General features: G+C 35.9%; 2 protein-coding genes across 2 annotated transcripts; one reads left to right on the top strand and one right to left on the bottom strand.

The window, feature by feature from the left end:
- Positions 1-18483: 18483 nt before the first annotated feature.
- On the bottom strand, positions 18484-22242 carry LOC141690842 (uncharacterized). Its single transcript, XM_074495601.1, has 11 exons — positions 22185-22242; positions 22067-22085; positions 21687-21754; positions 21494-21588; positions 21297-21390; positions 21142-21222; positions 20040-21067; positions 19515-19971; positions 19169-19358; positions 18941-19078; positions 18484-18832 (listed from the first exon to the last, which is right to left on the bottom strand). The coding sequence occupies exons 1-11, from the start codon at positions 22240-22242 to the stop codon at positions 18484-18486; spliced, it is 2577 nt and encodes an 858-aa protein (XP_074351702.1).
- Positions 22243-24063: 1821 nt separating this feature from the next.
- On the top strand, positions 24064-25748 carry LOC141692595 (uncharacterized). Its single transcript, XM_074497487.1, has 2 exons — positions 24064-24727; positions 25506-25748. Exons 1-2 carry the CDS (start codon positions 24092-24094, stop codon positions 25656-25658), a joined length of 789 nt encoding a protein of 262 aa, XP_074353588.1. The 5' UTR covers positions 24064-24091; the 3' UTR covers positions 25659-25748.
- Positions 25749-26877: the final 1129 nt, after the last annotated feature.

The following is a 26877-nucleotide window of genomic DNA, read 5'->3' as shown; positions in this document are numbered from 1 at the left end:
CTAGGAAAGGATTTTGAAGCTAAGATTACTAGGAAGTATGTAACTTAACTAGGAGAAGCTAGGATAATTACCTTGTAAATTAGCAAGTGGAGGAGCTTGGACTTCCCATTTCTTAAGAAAGGGGCCGAGAGCTTCAAGAAGAAAAAAGAAGAAGTCAAGTTGTGTTTTTTGTGATTTGTTTTGCTGTCCTTGGTTGGTTGATTTTTTTTTGATTAATTACTTTTAACCATGGTGAATTTTGTGTGGTCTAGAATCAACCAACATTTCCTTCACTTTTTGTCATGCTCATGTCATCCCCTTATGTCATCATCCCACACTTGCCCTCTTCTTGTTGGTTTGATGACATCATCCTCACTAACCTCTTTGATTAGCTTCTAAATACTTGGCTAATGACCGCTGATCTGTTATACGGTTCGCTTAACTTTCGTTTTCGTTTATCGTTTGATGGATCAAACCCGGGATCTTATTACTTGGGTTTCCTTAACCTTTCTCAATACATTATATTCCTTTTATGATCCTCTCTTATAATCCTTGAATTTAAATCATTTTTATCCTGTTACCTTATACTCAATTCTTTCGGTATCTGGTGGATTTTCGGGAAAAATCAAAGTGTTCGAATTTGGATTTTGACGATCTTTACATACACTTATATACCACATAGAGTACTAATAATATCTCAGAAGATCAATAAAAGAACCTCTACATAGTGTGGTATGAAAAGTTTTCTTATTCAGCATAATCTGCAAAATCACTATTCATAAAGGTTTCAAATATTCCAAAAATTGGGGTTATTACAGTCTCCCCTCCTTAAAAGGATTCCGTCCCGGAATCAGATAGAAAATGAATAGGGATATCTTCTTAGCATTGCACTTTCTAACTCTCAAGTAAATTTCCCACATTGCGGTTCTACCACCAACTCTGACTAGTTTGATAACCCTTCTCCTAAGCACTTGTTCCTTTTCAATCCATAACCCTTCCTGGTTGCTCCATATAGGTTATGTCTGGTTGCATGTCTATGCGCTCATATGCCCCTATTTATCTGGCATCCGAATTACACTTCCTTAACATTGATAGGTGAAACACGTTATGACTTGCTACATGTTCGGGGGTAGGGCTAGCTCATATGCTAACTTCCCAATACGTCTTAATATATCCAAGGGTCTAACAATATGTGGACTTAGCTTTCCTTTCTTGCCGAAATCATCAATCCATTCCAAGGGGTACCTATGACATTACTAGGTCCCCTATTTCATACTCTTTGTCCTTTCGAGTCAAACCAGCATACCTCTTATGTCCATCTTGGGCTATTACCAGCCGTCCTTTGATTAAATCTATTATATCCTTGGTCCTTTGGACCACTGCTGGTCCGAGCATCTTGCGCTCTCCAACTCCATCCTATCATAAGGGAGATCGACATTGTCTTCCCTCAAGGATCTTATAAGGCGATACCTCGATACTGACATACGATCGATTATCGTGAGAAAACTTAATCTGCGTTAAGTGATCATTCCAAATTCTTTCAAGTCTATTGCACCGACTCTCATCATAGCTTCTAGCATTATAGCTTTTGCTTCTCAATACCCATTCTTTTCCAGTTCGTAGTAGTTACTATCTTCCGTACATAATACTATACTGGTTACACTTTTGCTCGTTAGCGTTCTATAACCTTTTAATAACCACGTCAACCTTAGTATCACGAACGTGTTAGAATCAGAATACCACCGTACTGATACTACTTCCTTTCTAGCTGCTTCTATCTTCGAAAGCTTGATCCATCATATAGAAGTAAAGGAATTTGTTGAGAGATCACTATGATCATGAACACTTGTTATATGGCATAGTTAGTACAGAAGGTGGCCAGCCTTTAGTACTTGACAAGCAATTAAACAATAGATGGTATCCTACTAGGCTTCTATCACACAGATAGATAGTCATTCGGCAATACCTCCCCTTCTGGAAGGGTTGTTCTTCTCAGCTTACATGAAATGAAAAGAAGAGAAAAGAACGAATTGAAGAGAATTATATATACGTAAAAAATTTTATTGCCATAAAATATCTGGCTTGGAATCTACCTCTGAACTATAGAGGTTTGTCATAGGAGAACAAAACATATATGTATTTATATCAACATCAAGTATTATAGCATCGTATTTCACATGCCTAAATATTTTCGCTATTCCGTCCATCATTCTATGGACCCATGCTCTTCCTCGAGCTTATACACAATTACCTTTGAAACTCCCTCGATATCGAAAATCGAATCTGGGATCTCATTCTAGACATCATCATTACTGAAATTCTATGCTTGCACTGCAACCTTCCTCGTATAGTAATACGACTCTCTATTGATAAGAAGGAATAAATATTCAATAGGTAAATAATCGACCTAGTTTTTCTATCAAAGATAACTTATACGTCAACACGACCCGATTAGTGGTACTCAATCTCAACATCCATTCCAATACAACTCTCATGGTTGTAATCAGCTCATTACTCGCAGAATCATTGCTGCATTACTATGGTCCACCACTGACCTACTGTCATCATTCACTTTCCATAAAATCTTAATATCTAACCATACGGAGTCCATACATGTCGTATATAATTCTTCTAAGGAGTTAACATAATCACCATTCATAATTCATGAAGAACACTCCAAATTCTGACGTACTTTCATGACATGAAGCAGATAAAATTGCAGAAGAGTTTTAATCAAAGCAACGATAGCAGGTTAATACCATTCTTAATCATATGCCTTAAATAGAAGACTTAACTCAAAGGTTCGTCTAGTCATTTTTGAAACATGGTCCTGGCTTATCTCAAGATAGTACCTTTTGAGATAGATAGCCCGCTCATGGCGATTACACGAATTAAACATTTACCAACTGCTATTACGGTTGGGTATTGCACAGTCATCAGAAGGAATGTCAATCTTCTAAACCATAATACAACCTTCACAGCTTTAACCATCATCACTGTATTCCTTTGGCACAAGCGCCTATAATTATCCTCTTACCTTTAAAGTGTCGGCCACCTCTTTGGCCTTTCCTGATATTAAAATTTCCTTACAGTCAATGTCATTTTAACCACCTCCAAATAAATTTTCTACCTCATTTCAATCACTGATATATGAAGATGTTTTCCTTAAAATCTGATGAGTAAAAAAAAATATCACCATTTTTCCATAAGTTATTGCCTCAGTCTTTAGAGGTTAATCACTGTCACGACTGACTCTCAATCATACTTAGAACGTCTTTTATCTTAGGTCCTAATTGCCCTGAACAATTTCTACCTTTACTGGTTCGATCCATACTTTCTCGTGGTTTAACACGTGCCCCACTTGGCATCATTATAATTACGTTATATTTCCTTTATCAACATTTCTATTCTTGAGAATTTTGAATATTACCTTTCTCCTTGTAGAACCTCTAAGGTTATCCTTAAATCCTTCATCAGGTACACCCTAGGCACAGGGCATATCAAGATACCATTTACTAATACCAGAATCATTGTCTATGTACTTCTGAAAAACTTCTCTACTGATCTTTAAAGGTTGTTGTTACCTTAATCCTTTCCAATTTATACTATCAAAACTCATACTATCCCTATTAAGGGTGAAATGCCGACCTTTATGCATTCCCCTAGGATTCATTCTAAGTTACAGATGTTATATCCTTAATTCCATCTTTAAAAAGGTACATGCATCCTTCCATGGATAAATCAAGTCATATATCCCTGATAAGAGTGTCTTATTCAATCATTCCCACCTCGATAGTATATGCCTAATTTCACAATAACATCTGTATTCAAAATAAGGTCAATCAATAAGATAACAACGGTTATCCGCTTTTCTTGCCTAATTTGGTAACGCTAACAAGGATGTTCTAGAAGATATTGGTCATGTTCAACGTGAACTTCTTCTTAATAATTCCTTCTTTACTTTTGTTATTGATCTCAACAGTCATCTCAATGTTGGGATATCTTTCATACCTGGCGTCTCCCTTTCTGGGTATCATGCCACCGGTCTTACACTTCACATTCTTGAAGGTCACCTCCTTCATCCAATTTTCCTAATTTCTTACCTTCTTGTCTCCTCAGTTTATCCGCATCTCATTATTTATCCTTCGAACTGTCTCAAGGTTTCCTCGAATCCTCCCAACTTATAGGGGATAAAATATATGTATCTCTTATGCCTTCAACCATCAACTTTAACTCATAGTGAATCACCCTCATCCTGACGATTACATACTTTTCTATTTCTATTGCTACGAGTCTTTAGGGTTTCCTCATACCCAACTCCTTTATCATTCGTCAAACTGTATTACCTTTTTATTTCTTCCCACTTCAGTTTCTCTTTATTTTCCTTTCTCTTATCATTATTTCATGAACCAACACAACATAAGCATTGATTTCAAACATCCCGTCATTCTGGATTCGTGTCCTCAGAACGAATCTTGACAACTTTTTACAACTTAGATTCATAATTCATCATACTCGTCTGCCTTTGTTCTAGCTCTAAAGCTTTTACACTATCTCCATAACCTTGGGAATTACTTTCCTGAAAACAATTGACTGAACTTTAATCAGTTTATTCTAACCTCTGGCTCCGTGCCTTTCTTGGTCTTTCACCAGCGGTGGCCTCTCTCTTAGGAGGGTAAGTGACAAAAACAGTCTTTTGTGATTCGTCCATCATTTAGAATCTCAAATGATTCCTATATTTCCTTTATCCAGGCTCTTGCCTCGACTGAGTCAGCTTGTTCCTTGGAACTCTAAGAGCTTCGTGACTTAAAGGTCCTGAAAGAATTTATCGCCGCATTATTTCCTCAGGGTGGTGGTTGGGGATAATAGTCTAAGTTCTGTTTAGGCAGGTCCATGAATTGCCCAATAGGAGTACCATCCTGATTCTCCCTATCTTGTTCAACTTCTGTTTTCTCGGTATGAAATGTTCCAACCTTCTCCCATAATCGGGGTTATCTTATACGTTAAAAATCCTTGTTTTCCACTTTATTATGTTATGGGTTCCTTTTATCTTGATGTTGACCTCCCTGACTATCACATTCAGGGTTGCCCTAAATCTTATTCCACGAGCTATGGATTTCATCTAAGATCCAGTCCTTACGCTCTTAAACGTTTGGAACCCAAATTCTGTAGGAATACCTCGTTATTCCCTTATCATCTTTCTCGGTATTAATCTTTTATCTAATTGTTGGCTCTCTGCCTTCATTCATCACTTTTTCTTGGCACAATATTAAATTTTCCAATAATTCAGACCGCATAGCGATCTCAAACAGCTTTTCGGTACCGGCTCCGGTTGCGTTCACTTCTATTTCCATTTTCTCAAAATCTCTTATCAACTCTCCCAAAGACATTTTCATCTTGAGTCTCTCCTTTATACTAAGGGCATTAGCCACCATATTGGCTTTCCTTGGATGATAAAGAATTTCATAATCGTAATCCTTGATTAGCTCTAACCACCTCCTATGGCGCACGTTGAGCTCTTTCTGCGTGAAAATGCACTAGAGCACTTATGGCTTGTGTAAATCTCGCACTTCTCTCCCTACAAGTAGTGCCTCCAATCTTTAGGGCAAAACTATTGCCACGAGCCCAAGCTCATGGGTGGGGATATCGAATTTTATATTCCCTTAATTGTCTTGACGCGTACGCGATTACCTTACTGTGCTGTATAAGAAGCACCCTAATTCCTTATGCGAAGCGTCACTACACTTCACAAAATCTCATTTTCCATCCGGCAACGCCAACATAGGGGACGTCACCAACCTTTGCTTCAGTTCTTAAAAGTTGTTCTCGCATTTATCTGTCCATTCGAACTTCTCAGTCTTACGAGTAAGCCACGTTAAAGGGGCTACTATCTTTACAAACTTGAACGAACCTCTGGCAGTGACCGGCCAATCCAACCTCTGGTAGTCGCCCTAACCATGGTTATCAATTCCTCAGGGGTCATCTCTTCAGTCTTGTTAGGATCCTCCACGAGATCCTTCTCAACAACAATCCCTTCTGGGATAACATCCTCAACCGCTACATCCTCAATATGAATATTATACGGTCCCTCATTAGGGTGTTCTATTGGATCCACAACCCGATCCCCAATCAGTAATACAACATTATTGCGATGTTGCTCCTCAACCTCAGGGTTCGGAGTCCCGCTACTATATACGATAACGAACTACGCTTCTATCACGATATTTATAAGGGTTCCCATAAGGGTTTTAACTGTCAGTACTACGTTAGGTAGCCCGACTATGAACTTGGAAAGAGTTCTTATTATCTTAGTGAACTTATTATCTTAACGTCACATCATCTCTGAGGTTTATAACGCTTAGCTCTGATACCATTTCTATAACACCCCCAAATCCGGGGTCGGGGATTCGGATTGTCACGAGTTCCATTTCCCTTATCAATACTTAATCTTAACAGTCAACCAACTACTGCGTACTGTAACCTCACAATATACACACACACACACCACAAGTTATAGTCTCAGAGATGAATACCAAGAATAACACAAGTCATTTTATTCCACAATTATAAACCGTTACACCTTAAAAGGGTTTCTGAATAAATTTACATTTCCTTGCCATTATTACAATTGATAAATATATATAAGTCTGGTACATCGAAAGTTGAAAGCCTAGCCTATTGGTAGATCCTACCTCGGCTATAACGGCATCAATGCCTACATGAAACTGCAGAACGTTTCCTAACCGCTTGCGAATCGGGAGCTTGGTTCTGTTCATCTTTTCTAGCTGTTGTTGTGTGATGAAAGAAGAAAGCAAGGGTGAATAACAAGCCCACCGAAATAATATGTATAATAATTAACAATATATGAGCATTCTCATAGTACTCATGAAAGTCTTGGTCAAGAAGAAATGAACCAAGTTTGATATCTTAACGCGACCAGGTCACAAAATATTCAGTATATATATACATATATACTTTTCACAATCTTTGAAATCCTCTGACATGTATAATATACACAGAGTTCCAGTTCATAACTGTATAAAAATATCGTTGCAAGGTGATCTCATATATCTAACCTTGTCTCAACGTTTTTCTGAAAATCTTTGACATGCATAAGATAATCATTTACTAGATATAAGTTGAAAAGATGAAGTTACAAGATACTCCAATATACTTATATCTTTTCCAAATACTACTTGAACTACCACCGTTCAAGTTATAATCAGTTTCAAAAGTTCATCACCCTGATGAGACTACAAGATAAGACTTGAATATATTCAATCTTTGAAATATCATTTGAAAGAAATGAAGTTACGAAATACTTCATTAAGTCCCGATATATATATATACACCTATATATATATACATTTCATACACTCCTTGAAAACCTCTGTTATGAAAATTTTAAACAGAGTTGCAATATCCAATGAATTTGGAAAGGAGAAAATCTTAGCATAAACCTGATATCTTGCTGATCAGGCAAGAATACCAATAAGTAACCTATTCTACTAGTAGATGGACGAATTCCCCACTGGTCATCACCCTGGCCGCAACAGGACCTTATGTTGGACTGCCACTAAGCCACTTATACATTTGATGGACTCCCACTGAGCCACTTACACTTTCATGGACGTCCACTGAGCCCATGTTGCTTATGCCGACTCAATAGATGGACTTACTTCCCGATCATTGGGTAAGTAATCAATTCATTTATCAAAACAGTAACCTCGTTGCGAATATAAAATACACCACAGAGCCGGATCCCTCAGGTTTTGAGCGAGTATTTAAATCCCCTTTAAAAGGAAGATCTTAAATACAAAAATGAGTTTTGGGATCCGCTCTAACTTTTAAAATCATTTTGAAGACTCAAAAACACTTTAAAGAGTGTTTGGAGTAATGCTGATTTAATAAAGTAAATCAGTCCCGATATATTAGAAAATATCTGAATATTATCATTTAAATAATATTCCCATAAGGATAATCCTTATAAAAATAATTTGAAGTAAAAGTTTTAAAACTTATACTTGAAATGAATATTAAATAACCAAACATGCATATATACCATATCACATGCTCCAATATATCGCAAGATTTGCTAATAACAAACATGCACTTATCACAAGATAATGCATATACATATATTTACATCACAACAACAGTACAACGGGTAGAAAACTTGCCTGAGTGCTCCCGGATAGACTTAAGCTTAGAGTGGGTCTGATAACCTATAAAAAACAACATAAGTCAGAATTAAACCCCGGTCGCTTAAGAAACTAGACTTTAACCAATTAGACCCCTAACGTTCGCTTATGCGCTTAGCGATTCACTTAAGTCGCTCGACTACCCTCGGCTCCACCATTTTTAATAAATTAACCATTAAGAATTTTAAAGCAATTCTTTCACGAGTACCTTACCAACTGCCTAATCCACTTAACATAATTGTTTCATATCCCAATTAGTCATTTAAGGTCCTTTACCAAGGTTTCAAAGTAAGGCGAGGGGAAATGTTTCGTTCGCGAAATGCCGTTACTTAAAACGGCCGTTTCTCCTAAACCGTACATCGGAATCAAGCGAACCACATATCAAAACGAAGATCGTAACATGAACTATCTAATCATGGCAATGGTCAAAACCTAACAGGGAGTTCTCGGGTCCTGATGTTAAGAGCAAAAACAGTCTGAAGTAATTCGGACATTACGACGGCTATGTTTACGCGATTTCCCAAAATTTTACCAAACCAATTCAACACCAAACCATCACCAATCAATCCCAATACAACCATATGACCATATCACTCATCAACTTCTTTAAACCATTTAATCCAAGCTCAAATCATATCATGAATCATCAAGAACAACTAGTGCTACTCTTTAACTCCAAATCAACAAAAGCACTTAACAACTAAGATCTCAACATGACAAAACAACTACTACACTTAATCTCTCATTCCATCATCATAATCATTTATACCAAACAACTAAATGCTAAGATAATGAAGAGTTATACCTTCCTTGAAGCTTTTAATCCATGAAAGATCCTTGGAATGCCCATGGAAGCCTTAATCTAACCTCCTACAAGCTTGATCTTTCAAAAAAATCAAGAACACAAAAATTAATTTCAAGAAAGTACTATTCACCATCTTCTTCAATGATTTATAGGAAATGCTAGGAAAGGATTTTGAAGCTAAGATTCCTAGGAAGTATGTAACTTAACTAGGAGAAGCTAGGATAATTACCTTGTAAATTAGCAAGTGGAGGAGCTTGGACTTCCCATCTCTTAAGAAAGGGGCCGAGAGCTTCAAGAAGAAAAAAGAAGAAGTCAAGTTATGTTTTTTTTGATTTATTTTGCTTGCCTTGGTTGGTTGATTTTGTTTTGATTAATTACTTTTAACCATGGTGAATTTTGTGTGGTCTAGAATCAACCAATACTTCCTTCACTTTTTGTCATGCTCATGTCATCCCCTTATGTCATCATCCCACACTTGTCCTCTTCTTGTTGGTTTGATGACATCATCCTCACTAACCTCTTTGATTAGCTTCTAAATACTTGGCTAATGACCGCTGATCTGTTATACGGTTCACTTAACTTTTATTTTCGTTTATCGTTTGAGGGATCATACCCGGGATCTTATTACTTGGGTTTTCTTAACCTTTCTCAATACATTATATTCCTTTTACGATCCTCTCTTATAATCCTTGAATTTAAATCCTTTTTATCCTGTTACCTTATACTCAATTCTTTCGGTATCTGGTGGATTTTCGGGAAAAATTAACGTGTTCGAATTTGGATTTTGACGATCTTTATATACACTTATATACCACATAGAGTACTAATAATATCTCAGAAGATCAATAAAAGAACCCCTACATAGTGTGGTATGAAAAGTTTTCTTATTCAGCATAATCAGCAAAATCACTATTCATAAGGGTTTCAAAAATTCCTAAAATTGGGGTTATTACATCACACTTCAATAGTTAATCCATTTCTTAGAATAATATCGAATCCTCTTATCTTTCATGATATCAATTCTTCACAACTTATTGCCAGAAATCTCAATTCCACCACTGGTACCCACTTATTTAACAACTACACGTTCTTGACTTGCTAGTCATTTAATCACAATCTTATCAACAAAACCTTGGGAGCTAAAAAATTAAGTGGCTTTCACATCTTTCAATACTTTAACGCATAAAGTATCCTCGATAATTATTCACATTACCGCATCCGTATTCTGAATAACATATTTCACAGGAAAATCGCAATTTCTCGTTCTCGGAGACGTATTCCTCATTGGAGTAGATTCCCTTGACTCTTTATGCATCCCTGACTGGGTTAGTGATTTGCAATTCTTGCCATATGCCCTTGTTTGCTTTCCATGCGTGAGAAGTAGATGGAACTTTGCCCGCTTGGTCCATAATTTGTTGATTTCTGTTTGAAAAATTCTTACAAAGAACGACTGTACAACGAAACGACTAGAAGGATTCAAAGTTCAACAAAAATTAGAGTTGATAAGAAAGAAGAAGTAAGGATTTGAATATGAATGAGACAACCACATTGGTACTTAAGATGGCCAGTCTTTCGTACCATATGGCATACAGCACATGATTAGGTGGCGTCCCACCCGACTCTTCGTCATTCTGACAAAGTGTCTCACCATAACACTGTTTTGTCCCAATCAGAAAGCAAAACTTGAGGGAAACAATTAAATTTGAAAGAAATACAATATCCTCCCTTTCGATGTCATAGCAAAAAGTTTATTAAAGAAAAGAAGTTCATACTTATTTAGGAATCAAAGAGGAATATACGTTGTAATATTGAAGACAAAAACGATACCATTGGTCACCATCCCCATTTCACTTGTATTCATCTTTCAAGCTTATTCGATCATATCACAATTGTATCATATAACAACTTTAGAAAGTCCGCTGAAATGTCTTTGCAAATCAAGCATTATAATGAATTCTTTCTTGTTAAGTTTTGCGTTTTTAATATTGCACTTATACGTATAATAATTTAACAATTCGATCATAATGGCATTTCTACCAGGTAACTTCGAGTTTCCTCTTTTAATTTAGAATAACCACGTACCATTCAACATAATGATCCTTTTGTTAATAATATTCTTCTTTTAGAGAGGTCTGAAAATCTTCCCAATCTTCTTCGGTCATACCCAGGCTTCTGTTAATCAATGAATTCCTTGAACTCTGATAGTCCTAGTAATTGACTATATAGTTACTCCGTGCGCTGATTCTGTTGTAAATTTTATCAAACAATACTTGCACTTTACTGTTAGGAATAATCAACTTCTTCATAATCATAGGTTACTTCGTTCTCAAAATTAGCAATACTAAGTCTGAAACAGCATTCTTTCCGGTAATCCGGGCTTTCTAAAAAACAAGAAACTCAAGTAGTAATTTGACAACCAATGTTTAAAAATCATTTTATTCGAAAAGGCTTTTAGAAATTTGTAAAGAAAAATCTTTTTCGAAAACTTGTTTTAAAAAGTTTGGAAAATCACAAACCTGGTTGTCTTTACTATATGAGTTAGTTGTTATCCTTCCGACCTATAACAAGGTACCAAACTAATGGAACGATCATATAAAGGTCCATTCACTTCAATCTACCTTTTCTCCTTCATCGTGTCCACTTACCTTCCTTAATCGACGAAACTTCAATTGTTGTCGCACATTATCTCATTCGTAGCTTCACATCAAGGCTCCCATACTGGTAATACTCCCGACATTATCATTGCAGTAGTTAAGTAGAACATGTTATCCAATAGTCAACAAGTCTATTTCATAGAACAAAGTTTGCTCGTATCACATCACATCACTATTTTACATATCGCATTTATCATAGCACCATCATTTAATTCCACCAAAAATTCCAGATTTATACCTTTCTCTCTAAATCTTTCAAAATTCATCTAATTCATCCCATAATTATTCACGGGTGGCTTAGTCCCTAATGACTTCTTTTATCCCAATAACAGATATCCTCTGAAACACTTAAATCCTTTCTCTAAACTTCTTCTCACCTTTCTTTATATCTCAAGCGCTCACTATTTACTGTAACTCTCGAATCCATCCTCGTAGGTACAATCGCTTCATAGGACAAGTTCTAAACTGGGGGTATAGAACAGGATGTAGGGTAAACTAAAGAGATACACTCACAGCCGAATGTCCAGTAAAACAAGAATAAACAGATGGAGGTTCTTGAATAGGTAATCTCATATCAAGAGGTGGAAAATTAGCGTAGAATAGCTTGAAGAAGTACAACCATTATAACATAAGGTAATACCATTAATGCTGGTGGAGGAACAAGGTGCAAATCCAATCTGAGAGAAGATGACGATCCTCGAACGGAAAGCTCTAAACGATCAAATGACATCGGGAAATCAGGATCTGCCATTGCCGTTGTCTGGTAATCACATCACAAGCTGAGAATCCCGAATTCCAATACGAACTGTGCCGGAGACCTACTATACCCTCGCACTCAACCTCACAATGTCTTATCTTTCTATTTCTTATTCCTAATCCTAACCCTCTACCCAATCCCGACAATCTAGGCTTATTTCAGTGACTTATAACCTGTAGCTCTGATACCAACCTGTGGCGCCCTCCAAACCCGGGTCAGAAGTTTGGGGTTCACAACACAAACACAATATATCAACCTGTATATGAAATATTAATTGCAATGACCCTGCTCTATGTAACCATGGATCACAACAGGTTTAAGTATGAAAATAAGCCACAACCTTAATTTTTATTACAATGTACCAAATCCTAACTAATTTAACTTACAACTGATAATAAAATTATTCTTACAATCTTACTATCTCACTACCTCCATAAGCTTCTGCTAGCTCGATCCAACTCAATCTGGAATCCTAGCTCGTACATTGAATTGGGAAACCTCGCTATCAACCGTATACCTTTTTAACTGTAGAATACATAAAAAGATTCGCAAGAGTGAACTAACTAGCTCAGCAAGTCATAATAACGATAACTGAGGTTAAACAATGATCAAGTGAGATGATTCAGATGAATCAAGTTTCTTTTTAACTAATCATTAGAATCGGATATTCATTTTAAGTTATAAAACCAAGGTTAGGTTGCTGATCAGTCACGCACTAACCCCGAGCAAAGCACACAGCACTGCTCTAATTACTGGATCCAAGGCACACATTGGCCTAATTCGACCACGAATCTGGTCTGACCACAAATCTGGTCCACATAAAAAAAACTATCCAATTCTAAAATAATTCAGAATAATAAACAATGTAATTCAATAAGCAAGATCATAATCAATATTGATAAAGCATTTGTACAAAAGCGTAATGCGATTCATGAGTATCATAAGGGTATATCAAGGTATGTACGAGAAACGATTTTCAACCTGTAAAAGGATCAGGTATTAGACAATAATGGTTTTTCAAGGTATAGTTCTTTGAGGTTTTAAAGAATGGTTGAAGTATAAAAGTTTCTGCGTTTTCAAACAATTTTGTTTCAGTGTTTGGTGTTTGGTAGTTACACAATTGGGTAGTAGTATCATATTTGGGTGGTTTGGTATCTGAAAATCAATAAAGGATAGTTTACAAAAAAATAAGGCTTATGGCTCAAGATTAAGAAAATCAGGGTTCAAGGTTTAATAGTTTAAAGCACTTGCAATATAAAAAAAGAGTTATTTTGAATAATAGCGACATGTTATGAAACAGTTCGAAAGTAATTGCAATATATCTTGAAGAAAAGTTCGGAAGTACTTGCCTTACAAGGCTTTACAACTATTACTGATCAACTCTAAGCCGACTTTGCTGCTCAGGCTCTAACGTCCAACCACTAGATCCCATTGGATTCGATTTCGATACTCAAGTCTTCCTGTTGAAACTCTACTGAGCTCGTCGACTGACCACTAGGTTATCTTTAGTCCATCGTCCACTTTTAGGTTCCCGACTATAACCTACAGGGTCGAAATAACCTATGTTAGACATCTAGGTATGCTTGACATATCCTCGATACCAATTTTACCCAACTATTTTCAAACCCGACTCATAATTATGTATATTATAATAACACACGTAACAAGTAGGGTTCACAATCTCCAAAATCGGTTCGGTGTTCGTTTTCGGAAAAATACATAAACTCTCTATTTTACGAAATCAGGGTTATCGATTTGGCAAAATATTTTATCACATCGTACAATCAAGTTTCGTATAAAACACACACATATACATATATATATATATAGTCACTCAACGTCTCGATAATCATCGGATACGTTCCCGTATTTACATAGTTCATTTCCCGGAAATTGGGCAGCACTTCCTTTATTTATCGGACTAATCCGTCGAACAATTCGCCGTCACTTTACCACAATAATTCACAACAATCAACATTCACAATTTCCCAAACGTTAATTCAATACTATTATTAATTATTATTCGCATTTTACATTTATTTATTAAATTATGACTCAGAATATAATCATCACAGTCCGCCGTCGGCTCGCCGAGGCTCATCGCCGACGGTGGTAAAATTCGCGGGTTCCTGTTTATATCCGACATCCAACGGAACTTCACCTATTAACATACATTATTGCCATCTGAATAATTCATTTACATCACGAATATTCATTTTCTGCCAAAAAATTAATAAAAGAAATTCAGTCCAGCAATTAAAATAAAACCACAGGCATTACCACGCGCATACGCGCTGCCAAGCACAGGACACAATCGGAACAAAAGGCATGGCCAGAAACAACCGGAAAATAGCAACATCTATACACGGTCACCAATGCACAGAGGAATCGCACACACATCACTCACACCAACTACACACAGGGATACACATAAAACACACAGACAACTGAATCAAGAAACGGGCAGGGAAAGCAGCATAGGCGGCCAGAAATTCACGGCGGCCACAGAACTCACCAGAAACCGCGGAAAATCCGAAGAAAAGAAAAGAACACATAAAAGAGAGGGAGGTTTGAGGGATTAATTTAGAGAGGAATAAGGGACAGGAACAGTGCGGAAGTAAATAGGAAGAAGTTGAGAAACTGCTGAACAAAGAGAGAAAGGAGAGGGTGTGAGACAGGGGAGAAGAGATTGATGTTTATTATGTTTATTATTTCTTTTATTTTCTCAACACCAGCACAATGTTCCTGAGATACTGCCACATTTCTATTTACTCCGTAACCATCTGCCACGTGCCCTTTCCCTTATTCTGACAGACTCATTTTATCCCGATTTGCAATTTAACGAACTAAGGCACGAATAAAATAATCCTGAAAAAAAATTCCAAATTAATTCTAAAATATCACAAATAATTCAAAGTTATTAAAAATAAATTTTCCATAATTTTAAAAGTATTTTTGAAACGCAAATTATACCCGCATTTCACAATTAACGAACTGAGCTGCACTTAAAATAATTTCAGAAAATTACGAAAATAGTTTTAAAATATTACAAATATCCCGAAGTTTATAAAAATGTAATTTTCAAAATTTTAGAATAATTTTCAAAGTGCACTTTATACCCGCTTTTAACAAATAACCGAAACAACGTGCGGGTGAAATTAATCCCGAAAATTTCCAAAATAATTTTAAAATTCTCAGAATATTCCAAAATTAAATAAATATGAGTTTCATAATTTTTGAAGAATTTTAGAATTAAATATAGATTTTACCATTAAACATACTCAGAAAATTATTTAAAGATAAATAATTAATGAAATATTGATTTATCAATTTTATAAAATCCTAAAAATAATTATTGTAATTATAAAATCATAAAAACAATTTTAGAAATATTCCCAATATTTATGCAAATATATTTGCACTAAATCCACTTTTGAAAGTGACAACAATTCAATATGATCCCATAATTAATCGCGCGGACAACCCGGTACACTATAAATCACATATGGATAATAATCAGACAACACATAGTGGTCAAAACCAACACACATATTTAATTTATTTAATAATTTCCATAATTTCACAATTAAATAACTCAAAAAGATTACACGAGTCGTTATAGGATGTTTGTGTGTTTTCGCGTACAGAGCATTCGCAGAGGTTGAATATAAGTATCATTGACAATGATAATGACAATGAATCAAAAACTGAAGGTATATTTGCAGATCTTGATCAGACCTCAAAAAACTTTAACTGTATATGACAAAATTGTTAACCATGTTGTATTCTTCCTGGGCAGTTCATGGAAGTGGAATTTCAGCCAAAAAATGTTTCAAAATGGTTAGTCATCACATGCTGCATGACGGGAATCTGGTAACGTAATTGCATAACTTACATTTGTTGTAACAATTTTAGGGAGTGGCTAATACATTTATGTTCTGAACATCTATATTTGTACTATATAGGAATTACCATCAAAGTTTATAGACACTTATGGTTCAATGCTGGGTGACAAAGTTAGGCTGTCGTTTGGTGACGGGTGGCAGTACATTGCTAAGTTCTCTAAGCACAATAAAAGTTTGTTTGATTTGGATGAAGTTTTCAACAATTATTCTGTGAGGGAGAGTTTTTGGATTTTCTTCGATTGTGTTGGTCCATCAAGTCTATACTTAACAATATTTAGCACAAATTGTATGGATATTCTTCATTCTGCACCTGCTAAAGTGTCTTTGAAAGAGCTGGGGAAAAGACTGTGTTTTGAGGTTACTGATATATCTATGTCAGATTCAGATTCTTCAGGTACTTTTCATTTCAGTATGTAGTATATTACCAAAGAACCATACAGAATAACCAATTTTGTTTGCTTTATAACAGATGCTCATTTGGAGAGATCGCCAGGCCAAACAACAAGTACAACAATACTCTGTCCATTTAGGTAGGATGTCTGTTGGCCTGTATGCATAATTAATAGTAATTATTTTTATTCCAGGATTGGTTAATCACATTTCATCAGGAGGAAGTCAATTACCTGTGATTTTTCATGATACGACTGAGGCAAATGTCGAGGAAGGTACCTTTGAATTGATGCTTTAATGACTTGTTATAGTTTCATACGTAGGTGTATATTTTGTGCGGGTGATCGTTGGGATGTATGCAATATTATAACTAATTATTTGTATTCCAGGATTGGTTAATGAGATATCATCGGGAGGAAGTCAAATACCTGGGATTTTGCATGATGCGGCTCAGGCAAATGTGGACGAAGGTACATTTCAATTGATGGGTTAATGACTTGTTATAGTTACATAAGTAATTTTAAAATTTCTTGCCGCTTCAGGAGCCACCCAAGCAAATCCAGAAGTATATTTTGGTGAAGAAGAAAATACCATTTCCTTCACAGTAACTCTGTTGCCGTCACATGTTGATCAAAGAGGACACGGAGTGGTAAGATTACCTGTACCCAGTCCTTGTAAAAATGTGATCATGCTTAATCCGTACTTGTCCCCTTAACTTTTTTTTATCTTCCATATAGTATTTCCCAAGACACATGCTCCAAGTATTTCGACCATGGACCAAATCTACTCTCATCAGACTTCTATTTGGAGATGGTACTTGGTATGTCGCTGTTCAGCGAAAGAGGAAAACATGTTGATTTGGATTGTGCTGGAACGATTTCACCTACGACAATAACTTTGTTGTAGGCAACAGACTACGATTCATTTACCAAAATAACTACACATTCAGAGTTGTAATCCTTACTTAATTGCACTTCCAATCTGGCATGAAGGTTATTTGTACTTTAATTCGGTACTTATTTGTACTTTTGAAGTTTGTTATGTTTGATCAACTATTCACATTTTAATTATACCCCCTTTCTTCACCTATTTCTACGGTCATAGGCGTAATTCTTCTTTATTATGTTACATGTAAGATGAAACAATTCAGAATACATTTGTAGAAGAATAAACTACTACCAATCCGTAACGTAATTTACAATATATAATGGTTAAGAGCAAAGTATTTAACACGGTAAAATATTTACCCAATTATTTAACAGCATTCACCCAATTATAGAAAAAATGACGAACAATTAATGGACTGCATTTCCAGCCCACAAAAATTTTAAAATTTGTCCTACACTGTAATGTAAAAAGGTGTCACACCTCCTAAAGCATAGAACTGCAGTTGCATGTCATTAAGAGTGAATAAGGTATTTGGACAACTTTGACGTCGTCTGAGTAAAATGTCATCAACTATGCTCTTCCAATGTGTACTCCATAAAGTCTTCAAATCAGTGACTTTACAATTGACAATAATATGGACAAAAAGCTGTCGAACCTGGGGAGGTAATCCACCTGCAGAAGTTTGAGTCAACACTTCATGCCATTCTTTATCATCGTCAAGTAAACCATACTTTTTATAGGCATCGCGAAATGTACTGTAACATACTCCATTAACGGTACGTAAAGACTCAAAGGAGGTGGCACCACGTACCTTCGTAAGCAATAAACGAAGAAACCAAGGCTCACCCGTACTGTGATGCACATAACATAATCTACCTATTTGAAAACCACACTTCCTCATGGTTCATTTCCTCTCACCATCATTCCACACATAAAACCGTGGGATTTCATCATAAGTGTACTTCCGTGCATTAACATCAACAGAGTTTAAATAAAAAAAGGCTTCCAGTTTACTGAACGTGTTCTTCTCCATGACAGCAACTTTCCCTAGCGCTTCATTGGCACGGAAGGTGCAGTTTTTGTCACCTGGTAAGTGAAATTGAAGTCTCTCAATAGATATACTTCTACGATGGATAGGGAAGCCAAAAATCCTATAGGCTGATTCAGCACCGCATAAATATCTCCCATCAAAATATGCATTTATCTCATTAATTCCCCCCTCATCAGTGTCATTCGCTTGCCTTTTTCTCTTTCTTTGGACATGAACGATAGCACGATCATGGCCTTTCAAACATTATTTAAATAAATACTTAAGATTGCGTGCATGACAACATATTTCCACATTCACATGGGATTGATACTTGACTAAAAGATCCCGGTTGTATGGTACTACCCACTGGTTGTCCAGCTCAGCCTTCCTTATTTCAACAATAATGTTTATCCTGCGTCGCTTATACATCGGGAAGCCACTGTCATCAAAAGTAGTTCGAGCACAGTACCTGAAACCATTCAATTATTACAAAATTTAGGTATTAGGGTAACTTACTGGATTCTGAAATGACACAAAAAAGGGTATGCCTATATCTTACTTTTTTGGAAAATAACGTATGCAACGTAAATCTTTCATGCATTGAGACTTTACATTTTGCAAACCACATGGACCGTGGATCATAAATTCCTTCATGGCTGCATAACCAACCGGATCTAATAAAGGATCTGGGATTTCTGCGGATACAAAATTATCCACATTCTGCTTGAGGTTTTTTTTTGAATCAGCATCTAGCCATATTAACATATGTACATGTGAAAGGCCTCTTTTCTGAAACTAGACGACATACATAACTGCAAAACGGGAAAATTTAGATTATATTGGCAATATGCAAACAAAAATGTAATTAGAAATTAAACCAAGAAAGTCCTGGTAAACAATCTTACCTCCAATACAAACACCAAAGTGTTTTTTGTCCTTAATATCTACCATTAACTGATCAAGTTTTAGCCTAAACACCCTTGATATGATGTCAGGACAGTTTGGAGCAATACAACCAGGCACATACTCCATCATCTTCTGAATTTCATCCCAAAGAGAATTACAGGTCATAGTCAGGAATATGTCAGGATGTCCGATGTAACGGCATACGGCCAGCGCATCTTGAAAATTTTGTTGCATGTATCGCTTCGAACCAACGTAGCCAGCTGGCAAAACTATACCTTTACCGGTATTTGAACTGTCCACATCACCTCTGCTAACAGATCTACAAATATTGTTGTATAATTCATTCCGTAAAGTAGTTTGGTGAGTACGGATCCACCATAGTCGTGTATGTTCAATGGTAGAAAAACATCTACCATATACTGTTGAAATAGTCTTCCACCTAGCCGAGGAGTCAAACTACAATACAACTTTCATTATTTATTTCTGGGGAACATAAAGAAATATATATTAATTTCTAAATATACCTTACCATCGGACTCTCTAATTTGGAAAGTATATGAGTAGTAATTCTTCAGAGACAAAAAGCCACGTGGTTTGCAAGAACTATCAGCAGTCTTTTGAAATTTAATCTTTGGGTGAAATCCATCTTCTCCACGTGGAAAGAGTAAAGGGTACTGTAAAGCCATCAACTTCGGATGAACATAAGAAACACGGACTAAACCTTTACCTTTTTCGTTAACAACTATATCACGGTCGCCACAGGTTTCTTCAGTGTCACCAACCATAATGCCAGCAACTTCATCAGTGCTAGAAATATGACATTCTCTTCCACTCTCAGATCTGATAACTTTGAGTGTAATCTGCAGCTCAACTATTTCATCTCTTTCATACAAATCACACTGCTGCCTAAACTCACCAACCAATTGATTAGTTTCATCTAACATTGTTATAAGACCTCGTACAACCTCTTTATCAACACTTTCTCGGTCATGAACACTAACCCACCGAAGACGATTATCAACTTCGTTAATGGTGTCATAAATGTAAAGTTGACAAAATTTGGGGGTTTCTTTGTCATTCGGTATTAAAGATCCAAAAACATGGTGGCTCTGACCATTTAATCTGTATACATAAGGCGCCCTTCCATTGTTAATTGAATGATCTATGTTACCACCAGTAGAAGTAAAGACAAAAATTGCATTGTAGAGTCGTATCAATCTATGAAAAGTAGGACCTCTTTTCTTTTCGTTGTATAAATCCAGCAAATACTCAGGGGTAGGAGGGATTGGAGGCAATCTCACAGCACCTTTCATGCAACAAAGAGAAAATATAGGACAACCTTTAGTCACATCTTTATTTACCCTTTCTTCCTTCCACATCCGAGCATGACATTTGGAACATATGGCCGTAGGACCACCCAAAAAAGCATACTCCTCAGGAACGACACATCGCGGTGCACGTCTGCTCTGCATCAAATTACAATCTGAATTCATCCCATCAACAATGACTTCATCATCACCATCAAGCGACCAACTAAGACAATCTGCATCATCTGTATTTTTTTATTTTAGTTTGACAAAATTAAATGTGGATACTTTTTTAGGAGTACATCTTTGTTTTTCTTACCACTTGATTCACAATCACTTGCTTCATAATCTGATCCTTCAGAATCATCAGACAAAAACGAAGGAGCAACTACATTCGGACCTGCAAGAAAATATTAAATGGTAAATCATAATTACGTAAGACATAACAATGACGCAATATCACATTCATTTCACCTTCATTAAAGTCATTACTTTCTTCCTCATCATCACTAACAATCTCATCTGCGAATAATTCTCTACCAAATCCAAGATAATTTTCCTTCCCTTTCTGTTACCATAAGGATAGACAGACAAAAGCTTAACAATGCTAGAATCTAATATTTACCTCTCAACATATTTCTAGAAAATGAGGCGCTACCTGAATTTGTTACATCTGATAAAGGAGTTCTGTCCTGACTACCTTCAAGAGGATCCATGTAGTTTACTCTGCTATTTGATCGGGGAGTAACAATAAGACTACTACATTCTACCAACCAAATATTAAACGCATTATTGCTTCATAAACATAAAATAGCAGTTGCTTTGCAAGAAAAACACAGAGTAAATTAAGAAAACAAACAGTACTTGCAGCTGTTTCATTCAAGTGGCCTGACCTAGGCAAGTCACCAAGTTTCCTCCTCTTTCCCACCAACCTAACAATATTTGGTGTGGATTCCGTCAACATACATGCATTACAGACAAAATAATGGGTACTCAGAACATAAGCCTAAGTATGTTTGTGGTTTAAATTTTGTAAGAATTATAATATGTACTTGTAGGTGTTATGTTTTGGCTCCCACTACTAACTATTGCTGGGGTAAACAGAGGTGATCGGTTCGTCTTGGTTGACGGAGTATGAACGTTGGCCATTGATCCTGTTAACACGGGTGCTGAACAAACACAAACAGAAGTCTTACTTATATTCACATATACGAAGAGAAGGTATTCAATAACAACAAACTTACATGTGGTCGTACTCCTTACCTGTGGAAGAAGATAAAGCACAACGATCAGCAACAGCAAAGTCGACAACCACATTCTCTTTGTTACGATTCAATTATTTCGTTCTTCTGTACTTCCGACCATAATCTGCATTCAAATCTTCCAGGTTAAAGAACTTGTCACCTTCTTCACCACCCATACCTTGCACAATGAATCAACCCGTACTCAAATGGAAGACATAGGTAAGAAGCTATTCAAGCTATTCAAGTGCACACATGTATACACAATATTCAAGTGGGTGAAGACACTATTCAAAAGAGAGGGAGAAGTCACTAATTAATCTAAAGAAACTAATTAGAATTTGAATTTCAAATTCAAAAGTGTATAGGACACATTCTTACCTTTCAAGAGAAGTTTAAAAAGCTTTCAACATAAGTTTTCTTCTCATCCAATATAATCTTTATTCTCATCCAATATGTAATTTTAAAAAACTAATCAGTGGCAACTTTAGTAATTTTTTACAACTTGATGGGTACAATGCTAAAAAGGGGTGGAAGTTACTATTCAAAAGGTTCAGTAACTATTATATACATAGATAAAAAACAAAAATCCTATCATATGACTCGCCGTTCTCGGCCTGTATCTATCAAATGAAAATCTTAAATGTATCATCTATCTCGGCTATGCTATATTTTATAGTGTAGCGCAATGAAATCCACCAAATGCTTGACGACAAACAATAAAAAAGGAGGAGAAGACACTTCAAAAATGTGTGGTTGCATGTGGTCGTTTCTATTCAAATACAGGTCACGTGGTGAAGGTTGTACCGTTCATTTTCAGAATTAGTCGAAATGTGTCGAAGTTAAGCTGGATATCTGATTATGAAAAGAAATATTCATCCAATACACAAATACAGTCCTTCGAAGAAGCGGGAACAAACATTTAACTTCAAGTTCCGTGTTGTTCGTTTTATTTCTGTTACGGGTTTAATATTGTATCTCAATGTGTCCGTTCAGAGGCCGTCACAGATACTTTTTTCGTTTAGTATAAAATTAATTGAGAAAGCAGGGCACATTGCCGAAACTTATAAAACACTGAATATATAGTTAATGTGGGGCATCTGTAACGGACAGTTTTGGGATGAATCAAAAGAATACGCCTACGTTTGTAATTGTTTATAAAGCCGTATTCGAAATCCAACGTTATCGAAAAGTGTAGTTCATCTTGTTTTTTTCAAAAGAAAATATGGAGTTTTACTTTTAGGCCTCTTTGTCCGACTGCAAATATTATGTCTACATCTATACTTGTATACTAAAGTATTATTTACGATCAGTGGAGGAATTGGGTGAACCCGGTCCTTATCAACTGTTTAAAATTTATAACAATTTTAATGTAAAATTTCGAAAATATGTTAAATATTTATAGTTAGGCCTTCCTGACATTATTGGGTCTCCTAAACTTATATTTTTGATTATGAGTAGATTCATTTGGTTAATTTGCCTATTTAAAATTTTACCGTTTTCAATAAAAAATGCTAAATATACAAAATGAGATATTAAAATAATTATAAATATCATATATCAGATGTTTATTGGCTAAATATAAATGACCCCTACATTTATATAATATCATCAAATAAATTATTTTATTTTACCACATCACCTATGACATGTTATTTTATGATAATTTTTTGTAACTTTTTTTTTATTTCTCTAGCATTACTCTTTTTCAATATAGCATATAAACTAATTAATATATTTATTGTAGATTTTGGGACAATGAGAACCGAATGTAAAAATCGATAAAAGATAAACTCCGGGCATTTTCTGTAATATAACTTATTTAACATTTTTTATTGTAAGAGAAATCTGGATAATAATCTTGAATTAATTTTTATTTGGTGCATTGTTGACCTGTTGTACAAGTCATATGGTCATATACCAAAGAAATGAGTGAACTAAAATTTTGCATGGACCCATATTCTTACTTCTCTTTAAATTCATGGCCAAAAGAAGTAAACTTGCAATAATCCATTGGCCGTACTAATCATGTGCCTTTCTTTTTTATCCTCACTTGATGCCAAACCATTGAATCCTACTCCTTCCCACAACCATCCAAACACATATATTGAACCTCCTCGTACAATTTTTCTCCCATTTTTTCTTGCATTGTTAGCTCTCCCCTTTCTCTCACAAGTTATAATTTATATGGAAGCAACATACAATTCAAATAGTTTTGATGATGACTGGATTCCGGTCCGTGCTACGTACGAAAATTTGTACAAGTGGCCTGAATCTGACGCGGAATTCGTAAGGTCGGTCAGTTGTAATGGCCGTGGGACAACGGATACTGATTCGTCTACAAGGCCATTTATGAGGTCATTTTCAACAAATGGTCGTTTGGATGGAGCAAGCCAGCCGAGGGTTGTGGATAGCATGTCATGCAGGCAAATTTACTTGAGAAGCTACACATTTTCGAGAAAAGAAAGTATGCCTCAAAAGGCAAGGAGATGTGCTTGTCGGATTAAAAGAAGTGTGTCTGTGCGTGGACGAGACAGGAAGAAGGTCTCCCGTGGTTCGTCTCACGGCGGTGTTGTGGTAATTAGAAGGGCTAAGGAGATTTCGTGTGCGGCAATGAACGGGGTTTTCCGGCGGTTGTTGTCTTGCACCACCAAAGTTGACGTTGTAGGTTGATCATAAATTCATTAGCACTCCAGTACTCTTCTAGTTTGTCTTAAATTTTGTCCTCTATTGGGTTGTTGTGTATTTGTGTAATTTTATATGCACAATCATTTTATATTGATGGTGCCGAGGGATTTGTAAATAATAATCATCTCCATCTCTCGTTTCACTGTAAATGTTAAGATGTTGCAACTATGATCAGTTCAAAAGTTTCAGGGGATGCACTTTACTTATTCTATCACCTTAGAATTCCTTGTTATCAGATTTCATCCCTATATTCTTATGAATCCTACTTTCTTTGCCTATAGAAATTACACACTATACTACAAGAAACAGAGTCATTTTTGTAGACAGTGGTTTTAAGAATAATTCTTTGAGTAACATACTTTTAAAAGATGAAAGAAATTTACAATTTCTAATTATAATTGATTTTCATATGATTTGTGCAAATTGTGTTGGTCTATTATCTTGCTAGAATTCAAAATAATTAAGAAAATCCTAATTTGAGTAGGTATGTTATTTATAATAATTAAGGTAATTCTTTTTTTGGCTTGAACTGGTAATTGTATAATACTGGATTCGAAAAAAAAGGGATTGGGATTTGAAAAATTGTTTCGCTTCCCTAATAAATATACGTATTCATCCATGTTTTAGATATTGTAAAATTTGTTATACATAATTTAAAATAGATCAAGATTGGAAAAACTGTCCTGCCCTATAAATAAACTTATACCTAGAGTTTTAGAAGTTGTAAAGATACCGAGTTGTGCGTGTTGTACAGAAGAGGAAGAAAGAGGGAGTGTTTTTGCTTAGTCAAAGGGTTTTAAGGTTTGATTCTCTTGCAATAATATGGCAGCATCACATAGCTGCATTCCTGTCCGAGCTACCTACGAAAACTTGTACAAAGGGCCAGAATCTGACGCAAAATTCTTAAGGTCGGTTAGTTCAAATGGTCGTGGGAGGGATACTCATGATCCATCCCCACCGCCATTAATGAGGTCATTATCAACCAATTGTTGTTTGAATGCAGCAAGCCAGCCTAGGGTTGTCGATAGTATATCAAGCAGGCAGATTTACTTGAGAAGCTACTCGTTTTCGAGGAAAGAAAGTATGCCTCAAAAGGTTAAAAATTGTGCTAGTCGGATCAAGAGAAGTGTGTCTATGCGTGCACCAAACAGGAAGGACAATGGTGGTGCTCATGGCGGTATTGTGGTAATTAGAAAGGCTATGAACGCAGTTTTTCGGCGGTTGTTGTCTTTCTCTACCAAAGTTGACGTTTTAGGTTCATCATAAATTTATACTAATAGCCAAATATGTAGCAGAATTCTATGTTGTTCCTCCTCTATCTTTGTTGATTTTATAACTTGACTCTATTTGGTTTTTGTTGATTTGTAAAATAATTTGATTTACACACAGACGTCTGCAACTACTATCAGTTTTTGTTTAATATTATAGTATGATTAGAGGTACAAGTATAGGAACCATATAGAATTAAGCATATTAGACAGCCGGGTCCTTTACAAACCTCAGTTCTGAGAAAATTAAAAATTTCAGCTGATTTCATCAGGTCTTTAGCTAGCAGGTTTGAGCAGCGATGACTCCAACACTCAAGGGTCCAAATTTTTTGAATACCTTCCGTGTTACGGCCCAAAAACTAATTTTGATCAAGTGCTACCTGAAGCCGGGAGTCTCACATACCCTGTAATATTTCAGATTCATTCACATAATTAAAAGATCAACTCATCAAACACGAAAACATCTGAGAATAATCTTGTTGATAAATTAATCTTGATTAGTTCGTTTGTAGAATTTTTGAAGGATGGAGATTGTTAAGGCCTAAGAGAATGATGAAGAGCGAGAATTGAGTATTCCTTGTAAATAAAGATTAGATTTCCAGTTTAAATTGATAGGAAAGAAGAGTATAATTGTAGTCATTCAACCTCATGATCCTCTTCCACTTACAGTTTCATGTCATCTAACTGAACACCACCCTGATTCTTAAACAATAACCCAAAAAAACTTGCTACGGTATTGGCATGGTGTTTGAAGATGAATGAAAATTGACTCTTGAGCAGTGGGATGTGGAATCCTTAATCTTCGAGGGATCCAGTCCTCAAGTGGTGACTATGGCGACTATACTTGAATGAAAAATA

This window comes from Apium graveolens, chromosome 10 (genome assembly GCF_009905375.1).
Source record: "Apium graveolens cultivar Ventura chromosome 10, ASM990537v1, whole genome shotgun sequence".
NCBI lineage: Eukaryota > Viridiplantae > Streptophyta > Magnoliopsida > Apiales > Apiaceae > Apium > Apium graveolens.
Note: the sequence above shows the minus strand (reverse complement) of the source record. Positions and strands in the feature narration are given on the sequence as shown.

Excerpts from the sequence above, each read along its gene's own strand:
- LOC141692595 (XM_074497487.1), top strand. The coding sequence starts at position 24,092 with ATGTGCCTTTCTTTTTTATCCTCACTTGATGCCAAACCATTGAATCCT. Across the intron at positions 24,728-25,505 it reads GCACCACCAAAGTTGACGTT|AAGAGGAAGAAAGAGGGAGT; the intron begins GTAGGTTGATCA and ends CGTGTTGTACAG.
- LOC141690842 (XM_074495601.1), bottom strand. The coding sequence starts at position 22,242 with ATGGGTGGTGAAGAAGGTGACAAGTTCTTTAACCTGGAAGATTTGAAT. Across the intron at positions 19,972-20,039 it reads TTAGAGAGTCCGATGGTAAG|TTTGACTCCTCGGCTAGGTG; the intron begins GTATATTTAGAA and ends GTTGTATTGTAG. Across the intron at positions 18,833-18,940 it reads AACCGGGATCTTTTAGTCAA|AAAGAGAAAAAGGCAAGCGA; the intron begins GTATCAATCCCA and ends TCATGTCCAAAG.